Source organism: Trematomus bernacchii, unplaced genomic scaffold, assembly GCF_902827165.1.
Source record: "Trematomus bernacchii unplaced genomic scaffold, fTreBer1.1, whole genome shotgun sequence".
NCBI lineage: Eukaryota > Metazoa > Chordata > Actinopteri > Perciformes > Nototheniidae > Trematomus > Trematomus bernacchii.
In genome coordinates, this window is record NW_022987641.1 from 3,013,673 (window position 1) to 3,037,339 (window position 23,667).

At 39.2% G+C, this 23,667-nt stretch overlaps 1 protein-coding gene across 3 annotated transcripts in view; it reads left to right on the forward strand.

Moving 5' to 3' along the window:
* LOC117484974 (voltage-dependent calcium channel subunit alpha-2/delta-1-like) overlaps positions 1-23,667 on the forward strand; it is a 121,355-nt gene that overhangs the window by 92,339 nt on the left and 5,349 nt on the right. Inside the window, exons 20-39 of one of the 3 annotated variants that reach the window (XM_034133505.1) lie at positions 28-99; positions 195-256; positions 829-905; positions 2,650-2,658; positions 4,229-4,237; positions 4,735-4,795; positions 4,918-5,030; positions 8,654-8,738; positions 8,895-8,957; positions 9,831-9,946; positions 10,072-10,143; positions 10,980-11,047; positions 11,129-11,167; positions 11,255-11,326; positions 14,743-14,895; positions 16,261-16,313; positions 16,639-16,694; positions 17,139-17,265; positions 19,415-19,527; positions 20,169-20,251. In XM_034133505.1, the coding sequence (XP_033989396.1) occupies positions 28-99; positions 195-256; positions 829-905; positions 2,650-2,658; positions 4,229-4,237; positions 4,735-4,795; positions 4,918-5,030; positions 8,654-8,738; positions 8,895-8,957; positions 9,831-9,946; positions 10,072-10,143; positions 10,980-11,047; positions 11,129-11,167; positions 11,255-11,326; positions 14,743-14,895; positions 16,261-16,313; positions 16,639-16,694; positions 17,139-17,265; positions 19,415-19,527; positions 20,169-20,251 (1,503 nt within the window). The remainder of the gene's footprint in view (positions 1-27; positions 100-194; positions 257-828; positions 906-2,649; positions 2,659-4,228; positions 4,238-4,734; positions 4,796-4,917; positions 5,031-8,653; positions 8,739-8,894; positions 8,958-9,830; positions 9,947-10,071; positions 10,144-10,979; positions 11,048-11,128; positions 11,168-11,254; positions 11,327-14,742; positions 14,896-16,260; positions 16,314-16,638; positions 16,695-17,138; positions 17,266-19,414; positions 19,528-20,168; positions 20,252-23,667) is intronic. The other 2 variants (XM_034133506.1, XM_034133507.1) reach the window with 2 other exon arrangements.

A 23,667-nucleotide genomic window follows, 5' to 3' on the forward strand; every position in this document is an offset into this window, starting at 1 on the left:
ATTTACGTTTGATCATTTGTTCAACAGATAAGGAAGAAAATGATAGACGGCAACACAGGGAGTCACACAATATCAACATTGGTGAAATCCCAAGATGAGGTAATATCGTATTTAAAGGCTTATTGGATTCCATGACGATTATAAACACATTTGCTCAGAAAATGTTGTGTGTACTGACCAAACTTTTCTTAAAGCGCTACATCGACGCGAGTCAGAGGACTTACACCTTTGCCCCAGTGAAGGGCACAGATTACAGGTAAATATCACATGTTAAGTATTAACAATTAATTAAGGATAAAGCCTTTGCATGTGTTCACATGTTTTTTTTACCAAACTTCAGTCCGGAAGAGAGAAACTCCAGATGTTTCAGATTGCAAAATGTTTGTCATCATTTCTTAAATCTATTTAGTTCTCTTTGGGATTAGAGCTGAACTGTGATCCCAACAAAGTCCAGACACACTTTAAAGTGATCAGTGAAGTCATATTTGGAAACAGTGTTTTGCTAAAAAATACATCGCAGGACTCACTGAAAGATTTGCTATTATGAATTTCTTCTCAAAACAAAAAGGAGAACATGCAATGTTTTTATTGTATGTCTTTGCATGTGAATTTTTTGGCTCAGCACGATTATGTGCATGGATTTAAAGTCTCAGACAAAGATATGCTTATTTGATGTAACAACATATGGATTTTCAAAATGAATACAAATGCTAAAATAAGAAAAACCCTGGTCAAATCGCAAAAAAGTTGTAGAACAAATCTGAAAGTCTAGAAAAGTTTCCTGTAAAAATAAACTGTTGTGATGTTTGTGTGTGTGTCCCCTTTCAGCCTGGCCCTGGTGCTTCCTACCCACAGTTTGCATTACATTCGGGCCAACATCGCCGACACCATCACCCAGGCAAAATGTGAGTGCCATCTAGATCAGTTGCTTCTGCCTTTCTCAGTTTCTCCACTCAGTAATATTTACCTTCTTTATAACAGACTGTAAACTAATGTGGCTCGTTAGAAAACGACTGCAAATGCTTCCCAGGGACATAATTGCCTTCCATATAAGGCTAAAAAATGCTTATGGTTCCTATCCATCACTTATAGCGCCCCATGCACGAACATATACACATCTACACCTAGCCTGCATGCCCTCTTGTGTCGCTATGGCAACACACACCCTGGGTTGTGCTAAGCTTTTGTCCCCAGACAGCGAGTCGAGTAGCTCCAGTGTCGCCTTTCACACATTTAGCACTCATCGATTCATTTACTGCTAAGTACCTCACTAAATATGTTAGTCTGTGTGTTTTCAAGTGGCTGTACTGTATGCGTGTGTGTCTATACTTAAGCCTTTTGTGGATCAGAGGTTACATATGTGTGGTGTTGTCGTCTCGTGTCTCTTTTTAAACCCCGTCTGTTCCCAGCAGTAAAAGTTGTCAATGACTCATAGAGTTACTCAAAGCTAAGTTTTATAGTTTGTATGCAAGTGTGTGCGGTCAGTGCCGACAGTGCCGACAGTCTCTCTGTCCTTATGTTTTCTGGTTTTAATGATGGTTTTGGTGACTTTTTAGTGCTCAAAAGAATTCATTTACACAAAACTTAACCTCATTGTTTTGTTAATAAAAGGCAAAGAAATTGTAAATTTACAAAATGGACACAAGAAGGCCAGGGATGCTATACATTTTAATGAAGAAAACATAATTTAATGAAAGTAGTGATCCTAATTTTTTCTTGCAAAGAATGTAGTATGGAACCATGCATCTTATTTTTGCTGCAGTTTGGTAAAATAAGCCTTTATCCCAACCTGAAAACATGTGGATACTGGTCAAATTTTAACAGGAAGGTTAATTGCCTTGCTTTTGATAGCTGTGAACATGAACTAGCAGAGGGTAAAAGCTTGTTTGACATTGGTAATCCATCACAGTGAAAATGTCTTCACCTTTATTGTTCCTAGCCGGGTTTCATTTAGTGCAGTCGCGAACGGAGACAAGTAGGTTGTTCCAATGTGTGAGAAGTATTTGTTGGTTTGGCAGCTGAAATCATGGGTAACTTTGTCAACAGGAAAAAGCTCTTCACTGATGTTGCAGCTGACTCTGAAATCATGACTTATTGGTGAACTCCCCAACAGAGAGAATACATAGCTCTGACAATATAATGGGAACATAGTAGAATTTCAAACCGATTACAGACAATTACTTTTTAAATCGTAAGGGATAAGATGTCAATTGAAATGTTAAAACATGGAAATATAATGTGGGGTCCATTTAATTACCACCTCTGTTTTTTCCCATGACATTGCATTGACATTAATCAGACCTATAACCAAGTCTAAACCCTAACATTTAGTGAATAAACACAGATCGTTGACTTCGCAAGGTCATTAAAAACACACAGAATTCCTATTAACTTGATTATTATTATACTAAACACCCTTTCACCGTTAACAGGTTACTTTTTTAAGTGTTTTATACTTTTTATACAATATTCTTATTCAATGTCCATTTGAATAAAATATTGGGTGTAACCCTGTTTGTTTCTTTCCTTTACTGCTCTCTTTTCCAAATCCCCTTTTCCTCCCCTGGTCTTTGTATCCTCCTGCCTCCTCCTGTTCTCCCTCCTCAACTCTTGACCATTCCTGCTGTGTTGGACCCCCCCCCCCTGCAGCGTTTTTGGGCAAGTATTCTCCTCCTGTGCTTCACCTCATAACCTCTTGTCTTCTAACTCTCACTACCAGCAGACTTAGGATGTAACTACCCTACTAATTGGTCTGTCATATGTGGACTTACGAAAACAGCAGAGTTTAGTTTTCTGTTTGTCTTCATTTAGTGGCTTATGATTAATAATGACAATTGTGTTACATTGAATCAGGCTGGCGTCTGCTCACAGGAGCAGCGCTTCGCATGCAATGCGCGCCCACACAGCTTGTCGCAGATGTTGTGTGTGTGTCTGTGTGCGCATGTATGTGTTTAACCCCCACCTGTTCCATTGGCCCTCAGATGTGGTTTTGGCTCTGTAGCAGGAAGAACAGAGGGCAGGATGTGTGTGTTATTTAAAGGTGAAGCCATAAAGGCGAAAGCTGTGAGTCTGCACCCAAAACATGAGTCGGTGCTTTTCTTTTTTTTTCTCTTATTGACTCACTTTTGACACAAGTTTTATAGCTTTGTTAAATAATTCCTGATGAAAATTCCCTCTAAACATACCGAGCTTTGTCTCTTCTGTTCATTCTCCTTTGTGCTTTGTCATCATATTTGTCTTGTCCGTGGCAATTACATTTTAAAATCTCCACACGACATGTTGATGCTTTGTGGTTTAGCTTAAACTAAAGCCAGATTTGTGTCTGTGTTATTCCCAGTGTGAATATAAATGTCAATGTAAAAACTGAAGTGAACTTGAAAGCATATCATGTTCCACTTGCCCCGTGTCATTGTCATGCATTTGTTAAGTCAATGCAGATACAGATTGATTCATGCGGGAATTAATTCACATTTTATATGGATTCTAACTGCGTGCTTTAAATATATAATCAGTTATTCAGAAAACATTCAGAAAAATGGCAGGTATGTCATTTTCACTGTGACAGGGCGTGCGTGAGTGCAGAAAATATAAGCAGTCGTCACTCCCCGAATCACCCTGCTATCCATCATTACTAGATATTTTGTTGGATTATAAAGTGGCGACCGAATATCAAAGAATACACACATGGGTGCAATTATTTTCCAATCATGACCACCATAGAGGACGAGGAGTAGCCCACGGCGTCATGAGAAATGTTCCTGTACAGTATAATCATCTGTCAACACAGCATACTTTAGAGAATGTCAAAGGGACGTTAAGGTTATGAGCTGTGGTTTATATTCCTCATATGTGCAGTATTGTAGTGCAAATACATCGCTGAAGTGCAATAACTCCACAGATTTACTGTATCACCAAACGAATGCTAATACTAATGCTAAAAACACGTCGAAATGATAACTTTAAATCTGTCTGACCACATGCTAAGCCTCTCTTTGTGTTCTCCATCAGCACTGTCTCCATTCACATCCAAAAGCCTAAGAGCTTTTTGTTTGGAATCCAATATTTCTATTCAGGACTCGCTCTGTGAATAAAATATTGTGTCACCTTTGACCCCTGTGGTTTTACCCTGTCTTTTCTCCCCTTTCTTTTCCCTCTTGTCTTTACCTCCCTGGGGGACGATTTTCTCATTCGCTCACTTTCTCTCTGCTGGGATTCTTTTCCACTCCAGGGAAAGATGGCAAGTATTTTTTTCATTTTACTTTCATCTCTCCCCTCTTGTTCTTGAGCCTCGTCGATCTCTTACCCAGCATGTCTGGCCAAGCCTATTCTGTTCCTTCTTATTTATAGCTGATGTTCAGCTCTGCCAGACTGGGTTATTTCAAGTGTTTTAATTAATCGTAAAACGCTTGTCTATTTTTATGAGTTATGTTGTAAATGTATTTTTATTTTCTCCCTTAAGAAAGCTTGCATTTTAAAAACATATCTTAAACTAATGACCTCGGGCTTAACAGTGAAATTAGAAGGAGTTGATGGAGTATGGTACTGAAGTTTTAATGCTCAGCCTGTCAAGAGATAGAAACTCATTTTCAGTTTTGGGTCCCCGCAGAAGGTTTCTCATTTTGATGCACTGTTAAATATTCAACAGCTGTTCCATTCCCCCGAGTGGAGCAGTGAGCCTGTCTAATATTAACCTGCATGCCAGGAAGATTAATAACAATTTCCACCTTTCACCAGTTTCTGAAAGCCTGATGGCGGACAAGTTTGATGAATACGGCTATACATTCATTGCACCGAGGTAAGACTAGACATAGTTTACACGGCGACTATGACTCAGTATGCAGACACATTCTTACGTTGTGATTCACTTGTTTTTCTGCATTTTATGAATTCCCTTTCTAAGAGCTTTTGCTCCCTCAGGGTGTACTGCAAGGACTTAAAGCCACCTGACAAGAACAAGAACAAAAACAACACCGAGTTCCTGGTTGAGTTCAACGATTACATTGACACAAAGACTCCAAACAACCCCATGTGTGAGTATCAACATATAGATAAATCAGATAACGCTTTCCACCTTACATGCCTCTGGTGCCATTAACTATAGCTCTTTAAATACTTTGCAGGACCTTTACTTATACTCACCACAGATTTAAATTTACATCTCAAAGAGCTGCTGCAGTATTTACTCTGGTGTGTATATGTGAATGAATTTCAGCCATCTGGCTTGACATTAAGGTGTTCATTGAACATTTAATGGAAGAAGGCCAACTGAAACCTTTTCCCAGAGGTCTCTCTTTCCACTGAAATACAGGTCTGGCTGGATGGTTTGGTGTGCATGACCAGGCAAAGCTTTGTGATGTGGAACCCCTGTGTTCGTGTTACCCATTTGATGCTAACTCCAAAAGTCTGACCATCACACGCCTGAGTGCACATGTGTGAGGCACGTCGGCTTAGATGTGACACACACGCGTTCGCACACACACAATATTCACCAGTAATATGCCTTCCACACCCCACCTATAGCCGCTCGACCTCATCCAATTACTGTGTGTTTGTGAGAAAGAGCAGGACACGTCAAGCCAGGAGCATGAGAGGAGCAATAAAACACGAATCAGGGGCCAGTGGACCTTCTCCCAAACATCTGACCAACGCATTAACATCCTTTGTTTGCATTCACTCATTGATATGCATCACTCACCTATTGTGCCCATTGAGTCAAACAAAAGGTCCCCAGGTAATTATAAAATATCACCTCAGTTGGAGAACTTAGTTCAAACATATCAGTTTGATCCATCCAATAAAACGTTTCACCCAATTGAAATATTACTTTCACCATTATTGGCTGCTAGTTTAATGGAGTCCATAGGGAGTTCAGAGAGAGTGAACGTAGGGCCCATGTGGACTTTTGGAGGCTTGAGTATCGTTACACGCTTTACTTTGTTAAGCCACTGCAGTGGCGAAAAAGGTGAAGTACATTAGGAATTCCTGGGCTGCCTTCAATAAAGGATCCCTAATGAAAACCACTGCGAGGAGGGAAGGTGGGGCAGAGGGATATAAAGTGTTACACCAGCTGTTTTCTCTGATGTGTGTGGTGTGTCATAAAGGTTTGAAGAGATGGTGGGGGTATATCGACAAACCTCGATGTTAATGGACTGAAGTGAGTCGTCGGGGAGTTCAAAGTGGCGGGCAGTGCCAAAAAACGGGCGAACGGCTTTTATCGCCTGTTATGATTGTCATGTGGTCTTGTCAGATGTCTCGAAAAATGAATTGTTACAGCTATACCAACCCGCCAACTACATCTTGGCAGAATCAGGCTCATCCATCAATACTTCTTGGCTTTTAATACGTATTTCATTCCTTCACTACCACTATAAAGGTCTGCTGTGTCTAAGATGTAGGCTTTTCTTCAAATACCTTCTTTCTATTTTAACCCTCCTGTCACATTAGTTTCTCCCCCCTTACTTTGGTGTTCCCGGTCAAATCCGACCAGTCTGTTTTAACTGCTATTACATTAACACAAAAAGCATTAATCATCACCACATTTTATTTAACATCCTTTTAAGTTGTAAACAATGTCTCAGACTACTGGTTTACATGAATAACTGCAGTGAATATAAAAGGAATAGACCACATAATGTCCACAAAAATCCATGGTTGTCGATTTGTGGGTGTGTCCTATCTGAGGGTTGAACATAATCTAGGGCAGGGGTCTCCAACCTTTCTTCATCTGAGAGCTACTTTCAAAAAATGAAAGTGGCCAAGAGCTACTTGCATCACATCGCTTACATTTATTCACATAGCCCTCATCAGTTAAATTAAGCTATACTTTTGTACACGTGTGAAATTGCAATACCTAAAGCTTATCAAAAATAAGGTCCAAGAAAACGAAGATTTCTCACATATTATTATGGCCCACATAATAAGTACATCACTGAACATTCACATAAGTGTCCTTAATCACCACCTTACAAGCATTTCACTCTTTTGTTAGTGAGATGAATGGCACTGCATACAGTCCACCATAGAGGTGTATGCTGGACCCACTTAGGTTCACTTAATAGAGTCATTTAAATGTTCATCAGTCGGTCTTGTTCTGTATTTAGATTTCATTCATGTCAGAAAAAGCTGCTTCACAAAGGTATGTAGAACAGAACCAAATAAAGCAGACATTTTCAGTGCTGCTTGGTGAATGTTCTTATAGTTTTCTGGGTCTACAAGGCTCCAGAAATGTTGTGAGTTTTGCTGAGACTTAAGCTGAACATTATTTTGGAGATCTCCACAGGATTGACACTGAACAGTTGTTCAGCCATCTTTTTCTTCTTCTTCTTCGTCTTGACATTAAATTATAAACCATAATAAATCAATTGTATAGGTCTAGCCTCCCTATATCTGTGTGTGAAAATGGTTCCATTCTCAAAAACAAAAAACAAATACTTCTGCAGTCTAGCTGCAGCTTCTAGCTACGGTCTTCTGTTAAAAAAAAGACACTGAATGTCTTGAATGTGGCATCACACACATGACTTGAGTCTGAAAACAGCAGGAGTATTTACAATAGCATTATAAAAACAAAAATAGTGCATGTGGGTGCACACTTACATTATCTGTCTTACTGTTACATAAATCCCATGAATGTATGAGATTAAGTTAGCTTCATCATATCTCAATCAGTGATTAAGTGAATAATAAAGTTTCTATCGGGTCACTATCAGCCTGTCACTCATTATTTTCAGGGAGGGGGCGGGGTTTGGAGGAACGGAGAGGAGACGGTGATCGCGGAAGCTTTCCTCCTGCCTTCACAAACTTTACACAAGTATTTATCAACTGAAAATAGCAAGAGGACATTCATACTCTGCAATCCAAGACTTGATTAAATCCACCAAAAACCTGACATGACGATAACGAGTGTTTTTCAAAAAACACAAATCCCTCCCTGTGTGTCTCTGAGGCGCAGCGACAGGGCCTGATTCAGAGCGGGTCATTCTGCTGTTGGTTCTGGACTGGTGTTGGTGGAGAAAGCAGACTGCTCCGTGTGTGATGTCGCTGTGCTGCTGTCACGTCTGTTCCTTGATCTCTGCGTCACCGACCATTTGATATTCATGTGACAGAAAAAATTCTAAAATAAAAAAACGTTATGGTCCAGCCGCGGCCGAAAATCAATAAGCAACCTTACTACGCTATAATCGATAATCGAGCGGCGAGCTACTGAAAAGCTGCCCGCGAGCTACCGGTAGCTCGCGATCGACGTGTTGGAGAGCCCTGATCTAGGGTTACCCATTCATTTCCTATGGAGATCATTTTTGACAGGAAACCATAGGTGTAACAAAGTTGACTAAACCAATCAAAATTTAATGAAATTGGTGATCAGCAATTTCATATATTCAAATGCCTACTGTGGAGGATATCATAAGGCAATCAAATGTAAAACACAATGCTTATGATTGATGAAAGTTTTTAATTGGTCAAGATTTGACTCGAACACAACATGAGGGTTAAAGAAACGAATGTTTTGGTTCTGCTTCGTTCCTCCTTTTTTAAAGAACAAGATCTCATCTGTTGATCAAATGGGTTCTGTTTAGTTTCTTCAAGTTAGCTTGCAGTTAAACTTGATACACAGAGTGGTTAACACATTTGAGCTCAAGTGATGTTTTCTGTTTAGGTAATGTGGAACTGGTGAACCGATTGCTGCTGGATGCTGGGATCACATCAACTCTGATCAAGCATTGGAAAGGAACTGATTTGCAGTAAGTGGTACCATTCACTGCACATCTTAAGTCGAGACAGAACAAAACAAATGGAAATGTAGTATCGATTGTTTGTTACTTTGGTTTTGGTACTGAATGTCTTATTAGAAATTGAGTGCAGATGGTTTAAGTGTTTTTGTCTTCTCTGCTTGTCAGGCCTGGTGTTGTTGCCAGATTTGTTGCCACCGATGGAGGGATCACCCGAGTCTTCCCGAAAAGGTACTTGTCAAGATCATGGGGAAGAAGGGTTGGTGTAGAAGCATAGGAAGGATAATACGCTTAGAATAATTTGATAAAGAAAGAACATTTCGGCCACCAACTGTCGCATCGGTCCTTGTACAGAGGACCCGAGTTAGAATCCAGCATGGGAGAATTTGTCGCATTTCATCACCTCTGTCTCCCCGTTTCAATACAGTCACTTCGATAGAAAATAATTCAAATGTATTTTGAGAAATATGCATCTTACTGCATTAAAGTGCCGTTTATTCTATAAATAACATTTGAACATGCATCCCCTATTCCATTCCCCCTTGTTCAAGTCTGAGTCATGGTGGTAACTTGCTATGCAAAGCAGTCCAGTCAACTCACCATTTGATGAACATATATCAGGGTCAGGATGTAGATTAACTGGAAAATGTTACGCTTCATTTGAGCGTAGCATCAGTCTTCAAATTGTCAGTCATGTACAGGGACCAGTGGTGGCTGGTTTACACGTATATAACAGCACATGTGTTCTGTGTGTTCTCTGTAACTGTGTTCAAGAGTAAAATAAATGTATTTTTGGGAGAAAGGGATGTAAATAACAGTATATCTGTGTAAGAATGTAATTCAGCATCATATTCTTAAAGGATATTGCCAAGTTAAATGGTAGTTAAAGGACAAGTGCAATGGGCCCAGTACTTGTTCCTGAGGTGCCCCAGTGGAAAGCTAATGATAGTTGGATTTGCTGGTATAAAAAAACTCCCCGTTTTCTATTATGTAAATATTATTATTTCAAGTAGCTCTTACAGAAATAGATTGCAAGACATGGCTATAGGTAGAGGTTTATTAATAGCATTGTTTGTGTGTTGCTTTATAAAAATGTCTTCGCAGTGCTGGGCTCGACTGGCAAGAAGAAGCAGAGACGTATGAGTCAAGCTTCTATAAGAGAAGTTTGGACAATGATCTGTACATCTTCACTCCAACACCCTACCTCAGTAAAGCGAACTGTGAGTAAAAGCTGGTGTGTGTGTGGGTGTGGGTGTGTGTGTGGGTGTGGGTGTGGGTGCCTTAATGTCTATGCACCTTAATGTGTATGCACATATGAACAGTTTACTTATTCTTCCTCTTGCAGCAACTGACGACACAGTCCTGGTGAGCAAAGCAGTAAACATCAATGTTGATGGTATTGCACTCAAACCAGCTGGTAAGGACGGACACACACACACACACACACACACACACACACACACACACACACACACACACACACACACACACACACACACACACACACACACACACACACACACACACCACACACACACACACACACACACACACACACACACACACACACACACACACACACACACACACACACACACACACACACACACACACACACACACACACACACACACACAAGGAGAGAGGGGCTTGTTTGCTCAAATTTCTTCTTTTTTTTGTCTGAAATTGTTTCTCTGCCACCTACGTATACAAATATTCACACTTAGAGTTATGTGACTTATTTACGCACCCACATTTGAAACCCTAGCCCCAACCCTATTCGTGTGATTAATATTGTGGGACACACACTCACACAGATATTACTTACAGACCGCTTCCCCACTATTTGTCTATTTCTCTGACATGTAATTACTAACACACACACACAAACCACACATCAAGTTGTCCTGTCTCCTGTGATCGTTGGCCAAGTTTGCATTTTGGAGGATCAGAGAGTAAAGTTGACACAGAGGTCCAACATGATCTAGGACAGGGCTGCCAAAGTGAGGCCGAGGGGCCAAAGTTGGACTGCCATTAGGTCCAATTTGGCCAGCATTAAAAACCCAAATAAATAAGTTAAAATAATTGTAAATAACATTTAAATAACTGTTTTATTGAGTTAAAACATGTTATTATGTAAAATTGTACAGATGTTTGTTTTTAGACAACAATTATGTTTTTAATTTAAGCCCTCAAAGGGAAAGGTTTGTTCACCCCTGATCTGAGACGTCTGGCTTTTGTGTTTGAATCCAGTTGTCGGCATTAAGTTGGACATTGGTGCCTGGATGACAAGCTTCATCAACACCACACAGAAGATCAATGTGAGTGGATTTGTATGCAGGACACACACTTGATCCAGATTATGACGTTTTATAACTCTATCCTCTCTTCTGCATTCTCAGTGTAATGATGAGATCTGTGGCTGTCAGCGAAACGATGTGGTAAGAGGCTGAATTGCATGTCATTGTGAGTTTAGCCACTAATTAGGGATGAGACATTGGTTTAATTTGATCTCTATGTTGTTCCAGTATGTAGACTGTGTCCTTCTGGATGACGGGGGCTTCTTGGTGATGTCCAATCGGGATGAACATATTGAACAGGTGGGTTTTTGCATGTTACTCTAACTCACAAAACTGAAGGGAGCAAACTATATTGTTCCATATTTTTTTTTAAATGGTTCAGTGGATGAATTGATGTGCCCTATTTCAAGTTACATGTGCACATGGCTGTTCAAATGATTGTAGTGTTGTGTTGCAATGTATTAATAGTCTGGTAGAAAACGTACCAGTGTGTGGATGGGCGAAGACTTGCCATTGGTGATATCATGACATTGATTTGATCATTTCCACATCTGATGTTGTCTTTTAAGTGAAGCCAAGTGTGATTTGGTTTGGTGGGTTGAAAAGTATTCACATTATCGTCTCTGATTGTTGGAACAAGGGGGATTTGTTGATCACACAGTTCCACACTTGTACCAGTGTTCCGTAATGTGTCCCAAATTTGTTGGTTACAATGATTTAATTCAGCTGTGATGTTTTTTTTTTAATTTCCTTATTTAGATCTTCCACAAGTGGGATCTTGAGAATCTTTATAAGCGTGTAGGGTCAACTCTAGAAGAAGGGTAGTTTCTGAGTTCCTGATTTAATCTGCATTAGGCCTGATCTGTTTCAAAGTGTTGGGGGGTTGCTGTTATGGTGGAGGTGGGTACTGCATTCCTTGAGATTCCCTGTAAATTCCCTGAGGATATATTAATTTTACATTTTTGGAAAAAAAGAGCAGACATGTGTCTGAAGCAATTTAAGTTCTTCCATTGTGCCATTCAGTGGTGTAAAGTAACTTACTCAAGTACTGTACTTTAGTAAAAATGTTGATTTCTATTTCCTGCTACTTTGTACTTCTACCCAACTATAATTCAGAGGTAAATTGTGTACTTTTACTCCACTACATTTATTGATTTTGATAATTCATGTGAATCTATAATCAACTTAAATAAGACATGAGTCACAACTGGACATTCACAAGCTACCCTGCAGTATACAAAGTCATTAAAGCTAGCTGCACCTTTACCAGCTTTGATAACACTTGAATGCATCAATAATTATAATCAAACATATAATATATATTATTCTGGGGCCAATCTGCATTATGAGTACTTTTACTTTTGGTACTTTAAGTATGCTAACAATTCGGTACTTTAACTCGGGTAACATTTTTATTGCAGAACTTTTACTTGTAACAGATTTTTCCTAAAATCTGGATCTTTTTTACTCTTTTACTGATGCCTTGCTCAAGGGCACCACGGCAGGGCAGGAGGTGAACTGGGACCTCTCCAAGTAGCAGTCCACACTCCATATTGTAGGTCTGGTCGGAGACTTGAACCGGCGACCCTACGGCTCACAGTCCAAGCCCCTACTGACTGAGCCACTGCCGGACAAATAAGTCCATATACTCAACTACTGTACTTAAGTACAATTTTGAGATATTTTACTTGAGTATTTCCAATTTATGCTACTTTATGCTACTTTATGCTTATACTCCATTTCATTTTTTTCAAAGCTTTAGCTACTTTGAACAAAATGCATCCCTAAACATGAAACAAGTGTTCTATCTCTTAAGTCACAATAGTCAAATCAAATGATTTAAATATTTTTACTAAAAGTAATCAGAGCTTTGTTTTTACAGTAAACGCAACTTGATGCAACAATATCATCTAGAAATGTCACATGTATAAATATAATCATATACACACATAAAGGCCAGCTATCTGCACAATGATTACTTTGACTTTTTACACTTGCGGTACTTTTAGCTGTTAACACTTTTGTACTTCTTTGGGACTTTTACATGTAATGGAGTATTGACAATAATGTATTAGTACTTTTGCTAAAGTAAAGTATCTGCATACTTCTTCCACCACTGACCATCCTTACACCCACACACACACATATATACAGTAAACGCATGCATTTTTCCCGGCATCCCATTAACCTATGCTAAATGCTAATAGCAGGTCCCTGCTGCCGTCTGAGTAAATGTTTTTTCATGCGGCCTGGTCTCCTTCCTAATCAGGCCTGAGTGTGCGCTGGATAAATCAGTGGCCCTCTGAAGTTTGGCAGCAGCACTAAAACCCAGGGACCTGAGGCCTTGTTTGGAGAAGGTTGTGTGCCCTCAATCATATTTCCTACAGGAGCAGAGTTTCTCTTTCTGTGAGCTCCTCGCTTGCTCTGCCTCTTTATGTCTTGCGTTCCTTTTCTTTCTCCGAACCCCCCTGGGAGTCTGCAGCCAACAGGGCTCTGACTGTTAATTCATTATTTGTTTTACTGCTCAGGGAAAGGAGAGAAGTCTCCCTTTACCTTATAGATTGGAAGATTTATATATCCTTTGGCTGTGAGTCCAAAGAGGAATGGATATGTGGAGGAAGGCTTGTTAACGGTGACCTAACAAAGTGGAAGGAAAGGGATAGTTTGCATTTCCTCACACACACACACAAGCACGTCTTTCAGCACATAGATGAGTACTACCTAATGTACATACTCCCTCCTGGATACACAAGTACTTAAACACTCCGGTGCACACGGTCACGTCACACCTGCCGAGACAAACTACTTCCTCTTAGTAGAAATGTATGGCTTCCCAGTGGACGGTGTTAATCAGATTATACTGAAGTCCATCATCCTGGTTTGAGTGTGATTTAGTGAGTGTGTGTGTCTCACTGTAAACGTTGTCAGCACATGTATACACATTCTGAATTGATTTTGTGCTTGTGTTTCAAATACATTTAACAATTTTGGCATGACTATTTTAAGGTGTTTAAGTACTGTGTAAAGTATAAATAACTGTAACATAAGCACTTAAAAGATTTCTTCTCATAAGGAGGTTTTAAAAGTTTTTCTGACCTTTGTTATTTCCGCTATGAATTTCTTACGTTTGGTCAGAGGGTCCAAACCCAACCAAACATTTTCTGTCAGCCCACCTTTGTAAAAGATTCAAACGTTTTCAAGTCCCCACCCATCACCACCTACAGTACATGCACCCACATAAACACACTCTCAGACACATTCTTGCAAACCACATTTCTTATTTTTTTCTTTTTGACAGCATTCATTACTTACTAACAGATGTTTATCAAAATGGCCTCTCTGAAAAAATCAAAACCACTCTCACGTAGGATCAGAAAATATGAATCATCATAAACATAGTAATGACCTTATTCTTCAGGTCCTGACAGATTCTAATTCTAAGACATCTATCATTTAAAGAGATGCTATACTTACATGGATCATATTTAGATCAGATGTGTCTATAATTAACTCACATCAATGTGGAAATATAGGAATACTGTACAGAATGAATGGGCAGTGGCAGAAAAAGGGGCTACTGCATTCCTAGGGCCCAGGACAAGAATGCAGGAATGTGCACGAAACAATGTTGTGATTTTCAAACATTTTCATCTATTTTGTGCTGAATGTACTGATCCATGAGTAAATAAATGTATCTTTCCGGTCCTTGTGCTTAGATCGGGCGCTTCTTTGGTGGTATGGACCCGATCCTCATGTTTAACTTGGTCAACTCATCCCTGTTCACCTTTAAGAAAACCTTCGACTACCAGTCGCTCTGTGACCCTGAGAAAGAGATCAAGGGGGCGGCAGGCCTGCGCTCCGTCTATGTGGTGAGTTACATAAGCCAGAGACCGCTCACACACACACACACACAGAACACCCACATGAGCACACCCACACTTACAGTACATGTTCACACATTTTGATAGCCACACATTTACATTTCCCTTAACTAGCAGCCATTCGTAAGAAACTTGCTTGCTCAAACACATCCAAATGCAAGTCACACACACACGCACAACACACACACACACACACAAACGGTCTCTCACCAGGGAGCCATAAATCTGGACGGAGCAGATGAGAGGGAAAGCAGAGGGTATGGTGAAAGCGTTAGAGTGGGAGTTTGCAGTAACAGGATTAGGTGGTCTAGCATGCTTGGCCAACACAGCGAGTGAAGCACTGTTCTTCATCACTTAGAATCGTACCAGGGTGGGGAGGGTTGCTTTAATAATGCATTCCGTTACAATTATTAGTTACCTGTAAAACATTTTAATCAGTAACTTAATCTAAGTATCACAATATAAAAGTAATGTAAGTAATGAAAGTATCCTTAAAGAAAACCAAAAAGGAAATGCAGGCAGTACAACTTTCTGTATATCTTTATTGATACATTGTAATCCTGCCAGAAATCCCTTTTTTTCTTTTTAAATGTAACAATTATATATTTTGTTAATGTAACTGCAAGGGAATAATTACTTTTTTTGTATCCTGATTACGTAATCCCGTTACATGTAATCCATTACTCCCCAAGCCTGCGTACAATTTGCAGTAAAGTGATGCAAACTGCTCGCAGACAGGCAGTGGCAGTGATGAATTTGTTTTACTGAAATGCCATTACACGGAGCGTCTATCCCAGATAATCTGATACCTGAAGATAGAGATTAAAGTATTTATTTACAGTTGCAGAAATTCCCCAATTGACAATTTGATAACTTGTAATTTCCAAGACTTGCAACACAAGTGACCCAGGTGATGAGTGGGTTTCTTTCTTAACAAAGTCAACAGCTTGATGCGTCGAACACGGTTGGTCAAGACTGGCGGATGACTCAACGCGTCATCAGCTGAAGGGAAAGGATGAAACACCAAAACAAGACCCTCGCATGCTAACTATAATCAAAGCAGCATGTTGGTTCCTTTTATTCAAACCGTGTGCTACTTTGTTTTCTCACTAGCTGTTTGTTAACATACTGATCGTCCCATCTGTTAAGAAGGCTTGTGTTCTAATTTCCTCTGAGAGAAATTAAAGTCTCTGGCTGAACCTGTTGGTCTTTGGGACTGGCACAACTGGACAGTGTAGCTTTGTAAAAACAGACAGGATGTTTAAATTGGCGCAACAGTCTTACATTAATGATTATTATAGACTCAAATTTGTCCTCCTCTAATATTATTTCTCCTTTTCTGTTCCCTCTAAGCCCACCATTGCAGATATTTTGAATTTGGGATGGTTTGCTACAGCTGCGGCGTGGTGAGTCGTTGATTTCTGATCTGTTTCTATATGGTTGGCATGCGTGTCCAACATTTTTTTCTCAAATGATTGATAGCTATGATTGATCACTATAAAAGCTAACATTTTAAATCCTTACCCTCAGATTCTAATGAAAAGCAGACAGAGGATTTTTTCTGTAAAACAGACATATAGCATCTGTTTAATAGCTGAATTGTTCCCAGGACAGTCCACATTCCACAAAATCTTCCCCTGATTTATTCATGCATTAGCGTTTAACGAAGATGATTTATGATTATGTTCCAAAGAATCATGACATTTGACATGCTTGTGTTTTTGCTCTTAGGTCAATACTGCAACAGTTACTGGTCAGCATCACTTTCCCCAATTTCCTGAACGCAGGTGAGTTCCCGTCGATATGACGCGGAGAAAGGAATAGTGATTGAGGGAATATTGAGCAAGCTCTGGACTGCCTTAATGACCTCATTATGGAAATAAAAGGGATTTTCATATTTTCGGGTCCATACCACCAAGGCTTTAAAAGATATTGAACACATTGTATGCAAACTGTTGAAATGCTATTGAAATACTCAACACATGCCAAAAATATGAAGTTAGTAACAATATTATTCATAGGAACAGTTGAGCACTCCATCCATCTTCAAATGATTTCATGTGTGCAGACTTTTCAAATGTGGAATTGTTACGTGTGTGGTATTTGTGAGGAAAACAAATGAGCTTTTAAAAATTAAATGATTACCAACAGATCCAAAAGAACATTTGTGTCAGATTTCTTTTTTTTAAGTGACTTGCTTACATGAAATCTCCTTGTGTGTCCTTCCAAAGCCGAGATTGATGAGGAATTGTCAGACGCCAGGCTGAAAGAGGTCTGCATCACAGAGCAAACTCAATACTACTTTGAGACCGACAACCTGTCCTTCAGAGGCACAATCGACTGTGAAAACTGCACCAGGTACAGATATGCATTCCTTCTTACCTACTGTACAAACCAGGCATATAATAGTTCAACCAAGCCTTACATAAACAGGCTTGGAGAATAACGGAACAAATCTGACTTATTTTATTTATTTAACCCTTCTATTATGTTAAACTTTTAGACCCATAAGTCAAATTGACCCAGGACATGATAAGGGTTTAACAAGCAGTGAAGTAAAATAAAACCTACCCTAACATGTTGTCTTTATCTCAATTCCCAACAATATAGATAACATGTATAAATAATGTTTGCATACATGAGTTATAATTTGGTATAGAAAAATCCACAATGGTAAAAACTTGGGCTGTATATTCATGCTTACCTAGTAATAATTAAAATGTCATTGATGTTCATCATTTGAAACTGATTTGGTATTCAATCTCATTGCATGAAGGACATTAATGTGTCTTGGCATTTTAGCATGTGTACTTAATTATTTATTTTTCATATCTCTATCTTCTTAATACAAATAAGAGGCCATTGAGTTTTATGTTGAAAGAAATATCCTTGCATAATTTTTATTTTTATTTAATTTAAAACTGGCCAATTGGACCTGAATACAAAGTTAAGTATGCTACTTGTTTCCTCTGCTGCCAGTTCAACTTAATCTCCTGACTGTGGCCAAAGAGGCTGCAGCAGTTTAAAAACAACTGGATAGGAAGTGAAGATTAGTTCCTCTTCTCCAGCTTTTTATCTTGCTGCTCACAAATGCAGCTGGAAAACTGTGCAGCACATTCCCAAACATTAAAACTGCTTAAAATAACACTGCAGCTTATAAAACCGTACTTACATCAATACTTAAGTTCAAATTAAAGAAAGTAGAAGCTGAAAGTAAACAAGTTACTTTACTTTTATATTGTGATACTAGGATTAAGTTACCGACTACATTTTTTAACAGGTAATCGTTAACTGCATCGGATTTCATTTTTATAGTAACCTCTCAACCCTGGACACATTACAGAGTATATTTAAGATTTAAGCACTTTCCCTGACCTGCAGTGATACGTTAGCATCCATGAGACACAAATGAAGTCCCGTGAGGTGGCACTGAGAGAGGGCAGTAAAAATTCACATGCCATGAAGGTGAAGTCAAGTCACCAGTGTGGACCACCGTCTTGACATGTTGGTGTGTGTGTGTGATTGTGCACACGTGTGTGTACGTACGCCATTTTTAAGGCCCCCTCGTGCCGGCTAATGGAGTGCCTGCCCGCATGCCGCGCAGCGTTCCTGCACATTAGCCGCACACACGTCTCTTTTTAACGACCGTCATAAAAAAGCAGAGAAAATCATTTGTGCACCAGCGACATGTGGGTTGCGGTAAAGGTCCTGGAGGACAGTGTGGTGGCACAGCAGATCTGTGTCCCCTCAGGAAATAAAAGCAGTTTGGAGGTTTGAATGAGCGACCCACAGTGTGCTTTTCATTGTGGGGTGTGTTGCTCGGTCATGTATAAGGAATAATTACTGTCTGTTTAAAGCAGAAGACCAGGCACGTGCAGAGGATGTTAGATTTTTAACAGTTGATTACCCTGAACTTTAAGTATAATTCAACTGAAAAAAAAAGTAATAATAATAATAAAAAAATAATCGTTTTATTTCGATTACGTTGTTTTCGTAATCGTTGCAAGCCATAATCGTAATTGCGATTAAAATACGATTAATTGAGCAGCCCTACTACACACCAGTTACTTAATGCTACAAGTGTACCACCTTCTCAATAAAGGCATTCGGATTATGCCTCAGAAGTAACGGGCCATAAGGAGAGGTTGCTTTTATATGGCTAAAATACTCTTACTATGTGACAAAGTAACAACAATTAGGTAAATATAATTCACATATCATATAATACTAACGCACACAATTATAAAAAGCAACAAATAAGCTTTAGATAAGGTGTATTAGACACAGTTTTCTTGTTTTGTTTTGTGTAAGATCATGTTGTTGATTTGTAAAGGGCCATTCTCTAAAAGGAGTGCAACAGGGCAGGTGCTCGAGCCCCCTTTGAGGTCTATATGTGCATGTGCCTGCAGAAGCCTTTCATTACTTTGTGGTTACATTTTGCATGTCAATGTTCAGCTCAATCTTTCCTGGATTTAAGCCCATGTGTCTCTTGTGTGCTCCTCTCCAGGCTCTACCACGCTGAAAAGCTGCCCAACACAAACCTGGTCTTCATCATCGCTGATGCAAAACTCACCTGCTCGTCATGTGATACAAAGCCGTTAATACAGGACGAGCAGAAGTGTATCCTTTTACCCAGCACAGCTATCATCTGGCGCAGAACATGAACATTTGATTCAGCCGACAGATGTTTTGAGAAGTTACTGTTTTTGTCAAGATAATCATGGCTGATTATCCGTAAATCTCATTGCTCACTTTCCCCTTCATTTGCATCGTCTAAATCCTCCATCTACAATAATGAATGAACATTTCCACAGTAATTTTCAAATTTGGCCCAGATTGAAAAGAGCTCTCTGCACTCAGTTGCTCTCTACTGTGTCTGTGAAGCAGATGAAAGTGTGTGATCCTTCTGCGGAATAGCTTACAAACAAATCCGTGGAGCTCTGTCAAACACACAGGGCTGTGTTGAATTATAATTTAAGCCTTCTGGAAAACTAAATGCCTAGAAATGACTACCATGTCATTGAGTGATTGAGCAATGTGCTTGAGATCCAAAAGAGACAACTTGGTGTGAGTCTTAATGCTCCTTCCACATTTACACTGGATTATCTTGATTTGAACAGTAATAAAATACATCCTAGAGATTTTCCACACTAATCAAAATGTTCTGTGAATATTGTTCCATGACATAAATCAGAGTTCCGAATGTTTGTTGCTATTTTTTGAGAGTGACTTGTGTTATGTTCCTGACGTTCCTCATCCAGCTAACGGTCCTGATCCCTGTGAAATGGCTCAGAATCCTCGGTATAGGAAAGGGCCCGCGGTCTGTCTTGATAACAACGAACACGTAAGTTCAGACCTGGGACGGCTACTAGTTGAGAACAATTCAAACTGCAGTTAAATTCTTTGTATCTGAAGGTGCTCTGTGTAGAGTTTCATGTATAACACTGACAAGCTGCTAAAAAGTGAGACCATTGCTGCTTTATTAGTCTCGCAAGAATTTAAGACGTTTTTGGGAAAAATCCAGCCTGAAATGGGAAAAGCCTTTTAAATTAAATGCGTGTGCCCCGAGGCTACCGTTTCTGGGTTCTCTGCTAAAACCATTTGAGTTCATCGCCAAGGAAAATGTAGGCCTGGTCACAGATTTAGAGGACAGAGCTTCAATCAGAACTCCTGGCACTGACGGAACTATGAAAATAGTCTGTAGATCCAATTCTAACATATATTTTTGAATAACGCAAGCTAGCGCTGGAACATAACCAACATTTATTAAAATACTGAAGTTATGACCTTTTTTCCTGACATAAATTCACTCATATCTGAAATATTAATAAAGAAATGTCAGAATTTGATATTACTAAAGCTGCATTAACTGCTGTTTAGTGCTGGGCAGGTAGCGTACAGTGGCTTTATGAGAGATTTAACACTTTAAAAAGCTGCCTCATAACATTAAAGTTGCGCGTCGTAAAAACCAAAACAAGTAGCTGAAAGAAGCTTAAACAGGGCAAACTTTCCAGATAGGAACAAACATGAAGAAAATGAATATTGAGCCCATTGTTAGTGTTACCTTCTACGTTATCAAGGTCAATATGACAATGTGTTGTTGTTTCCAGAGGAGTAGTGCCTGAGTGTTCTTTTGTATATATTTATTTTTTATGATTTCTTCCAAATGTATCCTCCGGGTGAAACAACTTGATCTTTTATCACATTTCACCTGGAAAATAAGATGTAGCAACTGCAACTTATTAGGGACCAATAAAAAAGGAAGGGGAAATGGGAAGAAGGAAACGATTTCAGCTGGTCTTTTAAAAACATTTGAAAACGATATATCAGTGAAGAAATTCTACCCACGGCACCTTTCCATCTCTTTTACATGGTGCATGTCTTTTGTTTTTTTGCAATCCATCCAAAGCTGTATGTGTGCAGATTTCCCACGCATTTCTCAACTATGAATAACCAAGCCAAACAAACATTTTATGAACAACACAAAATCTCTGCGTGTGAAACCTCTGCACTTGAATGCTCTGTTTGTTTTCACTCTATAATCCTTTTCCAGTGTCTAAGTTTGTGAATGAACTCTTATGCCTGCACTGTCATGCTCACACACTTACACTGAAAAAACTGAAACGTTGACTTTAATTAAATGTATGATGCCAACAGATGTCACATCACTGTATTAGGTTAGTTGAAAGCAGTCGTCTGTTGAACTTAATAGTTTAGGTTATGTGAAATCTGTTGACACAATACATTTAATTAAAGTCAATGTTTCAGTTTTTCCAGTGTACACAAACACCCACACACACACTAACTCTTTCTTCAAGTGAATGCATCTTCTACTATTGTCTAAACTAATTTTCTTACCTTTTCTGCTCATATTTTGCTTCTAACTTCTTGCTAACAATGTGAACTGTTTGCTGCATGATTCTCTTTCTTTCTCTTTTTCCTGCTCTGTGATTGGCTGTTGATGGTTAGGATGAGGCCATGTGCCGAAGGAGCGCAGGCTCCCCATTGGCTTCCTCTCTGCTCATGTTACTGCTGCCACTGTTCATGTGCTGTCTCGGGTCAGTCCCATAACGCTAGCTTTCTCTTTCATTAACAATTCATCATTATCGTACATTCAATCTCACTGCCTCAGGCTCATAACTTCACCACCCTTTTTTCTGGTGTTTCTATTCTCTGTTTGTTTTCCTCGCCTTATCTCTTCTTCTCTTTTTACATCTGACTGTTTCTGCTTTGTTCCACTTCTTCATGTCTTTTTCCGTTGTTTTCCTACCCTTATCTTTTGCTCCTGTCACTCTCTCTTATGTTCTACCACCATCTGTCTTCACCTCCCCCCAACTTACCTCCCAGACTCTCTCTGTCTCTCGCCAACATTTTCTCCGTCTCACCTGACTTTGAACTTCGAGCCACGCTCTTTGTATCTCTCCCCATCTATCATTGTCAGTCCCGGGCAATACACTCCGGTGTCTCTCTCTCTCTGTTGACATCTGATTACTGATGTATCCAGACGCTAGCTAAAACAGGCCACTCACTTCTCATTTGCATCCAGACGTTTGCGCGTCTCTTTAAATGATTCTCAACTTTCTTTCCCTCTCAAAACGCATATCAAGGCGAGACATTCTTTCCCCTGTACCTCTCCAGATGCTTAGCATACAGAGAGTGGGAGTATTCAACTCATTTGGTCAGACATGATTTTACAGTCAAATCTTAAAGACATTTTGTCTTTTAGATTTTTTTTTACCTATTGTTTGATCCCTGCATAGTTCTGGTTGATAATGTTTTAAGGTCCAGGCCCCTCTGAGTTACTGTTGCTAAGATGCTACACACGGAAACTGATATGTTGACTTTAATTAAATGTAGTGTGTCAACAGATTTCACATAACTGTGTTAGGTTAGTTGAAAGCAATAATATTAAGTTAAAATAAAAACAATATTAAGTGATATATTCAACTTTATATTGTTGCTTTCAACCAACCAGTTATGTAATGCAGTTGTGTGAAATCAGTTGAAATAACACAATTAAACCAAGGTCAACGTTTCAGTTTATTCAGTGCACCTGTCTTCGGTTGTGGCACATCATATCTGAAGTTTGCAATATAAATGTGGCAGATTTACTTTAAGTAATTGAATTAGGGACAATCAGGATTTCAGCCGGCAAAAAAAAAAATTGCCATATTAAATAAAGAATTGGTCCAAAACATATGACCGATAATTTTTTCGAGTTGACTTTTAAAATCCTTCAAAGGATTTTCAATATGAAATTAATAGCTAAATTCAAGGTTCAAGGTTCTTTATTGTCAATCTGACATAGCTACAGAGTAATTATGTAGTTGAAAATCTTATGTCACAGGCTTCTCCAACAATGCAACATATATATAATATATATATATATATATATATATAATATACACTATCTTATATAATATATAAGATAAAAGACTGAGGCCAAAGCTGCAAGTCAGAAACAACATCCTCACAAGGCAAGTTACAGGATAGGAAAATAAAGCAGGTATTGCAGGTAGTTAAAACTGTGTTTTCCCTTTGTCTTGCAGGAAAGGGTTGCTAACGTTAGCCTAAACTCTTTTAGCTTTCAGCACTGTCTTCCACATAGTGGACGCTAATCAGAAATGGGGAAATAGTGTTAATAGTTTGGGATTTTGAGAGGAAAAGAGTTAAAGACACTAACGTCCAAACTTATCGAGATTATGGCTTTTACTACAGCTCCTTAGCTAGCGTAGCCTGGTTTAGCTAGCATGTGTGGAG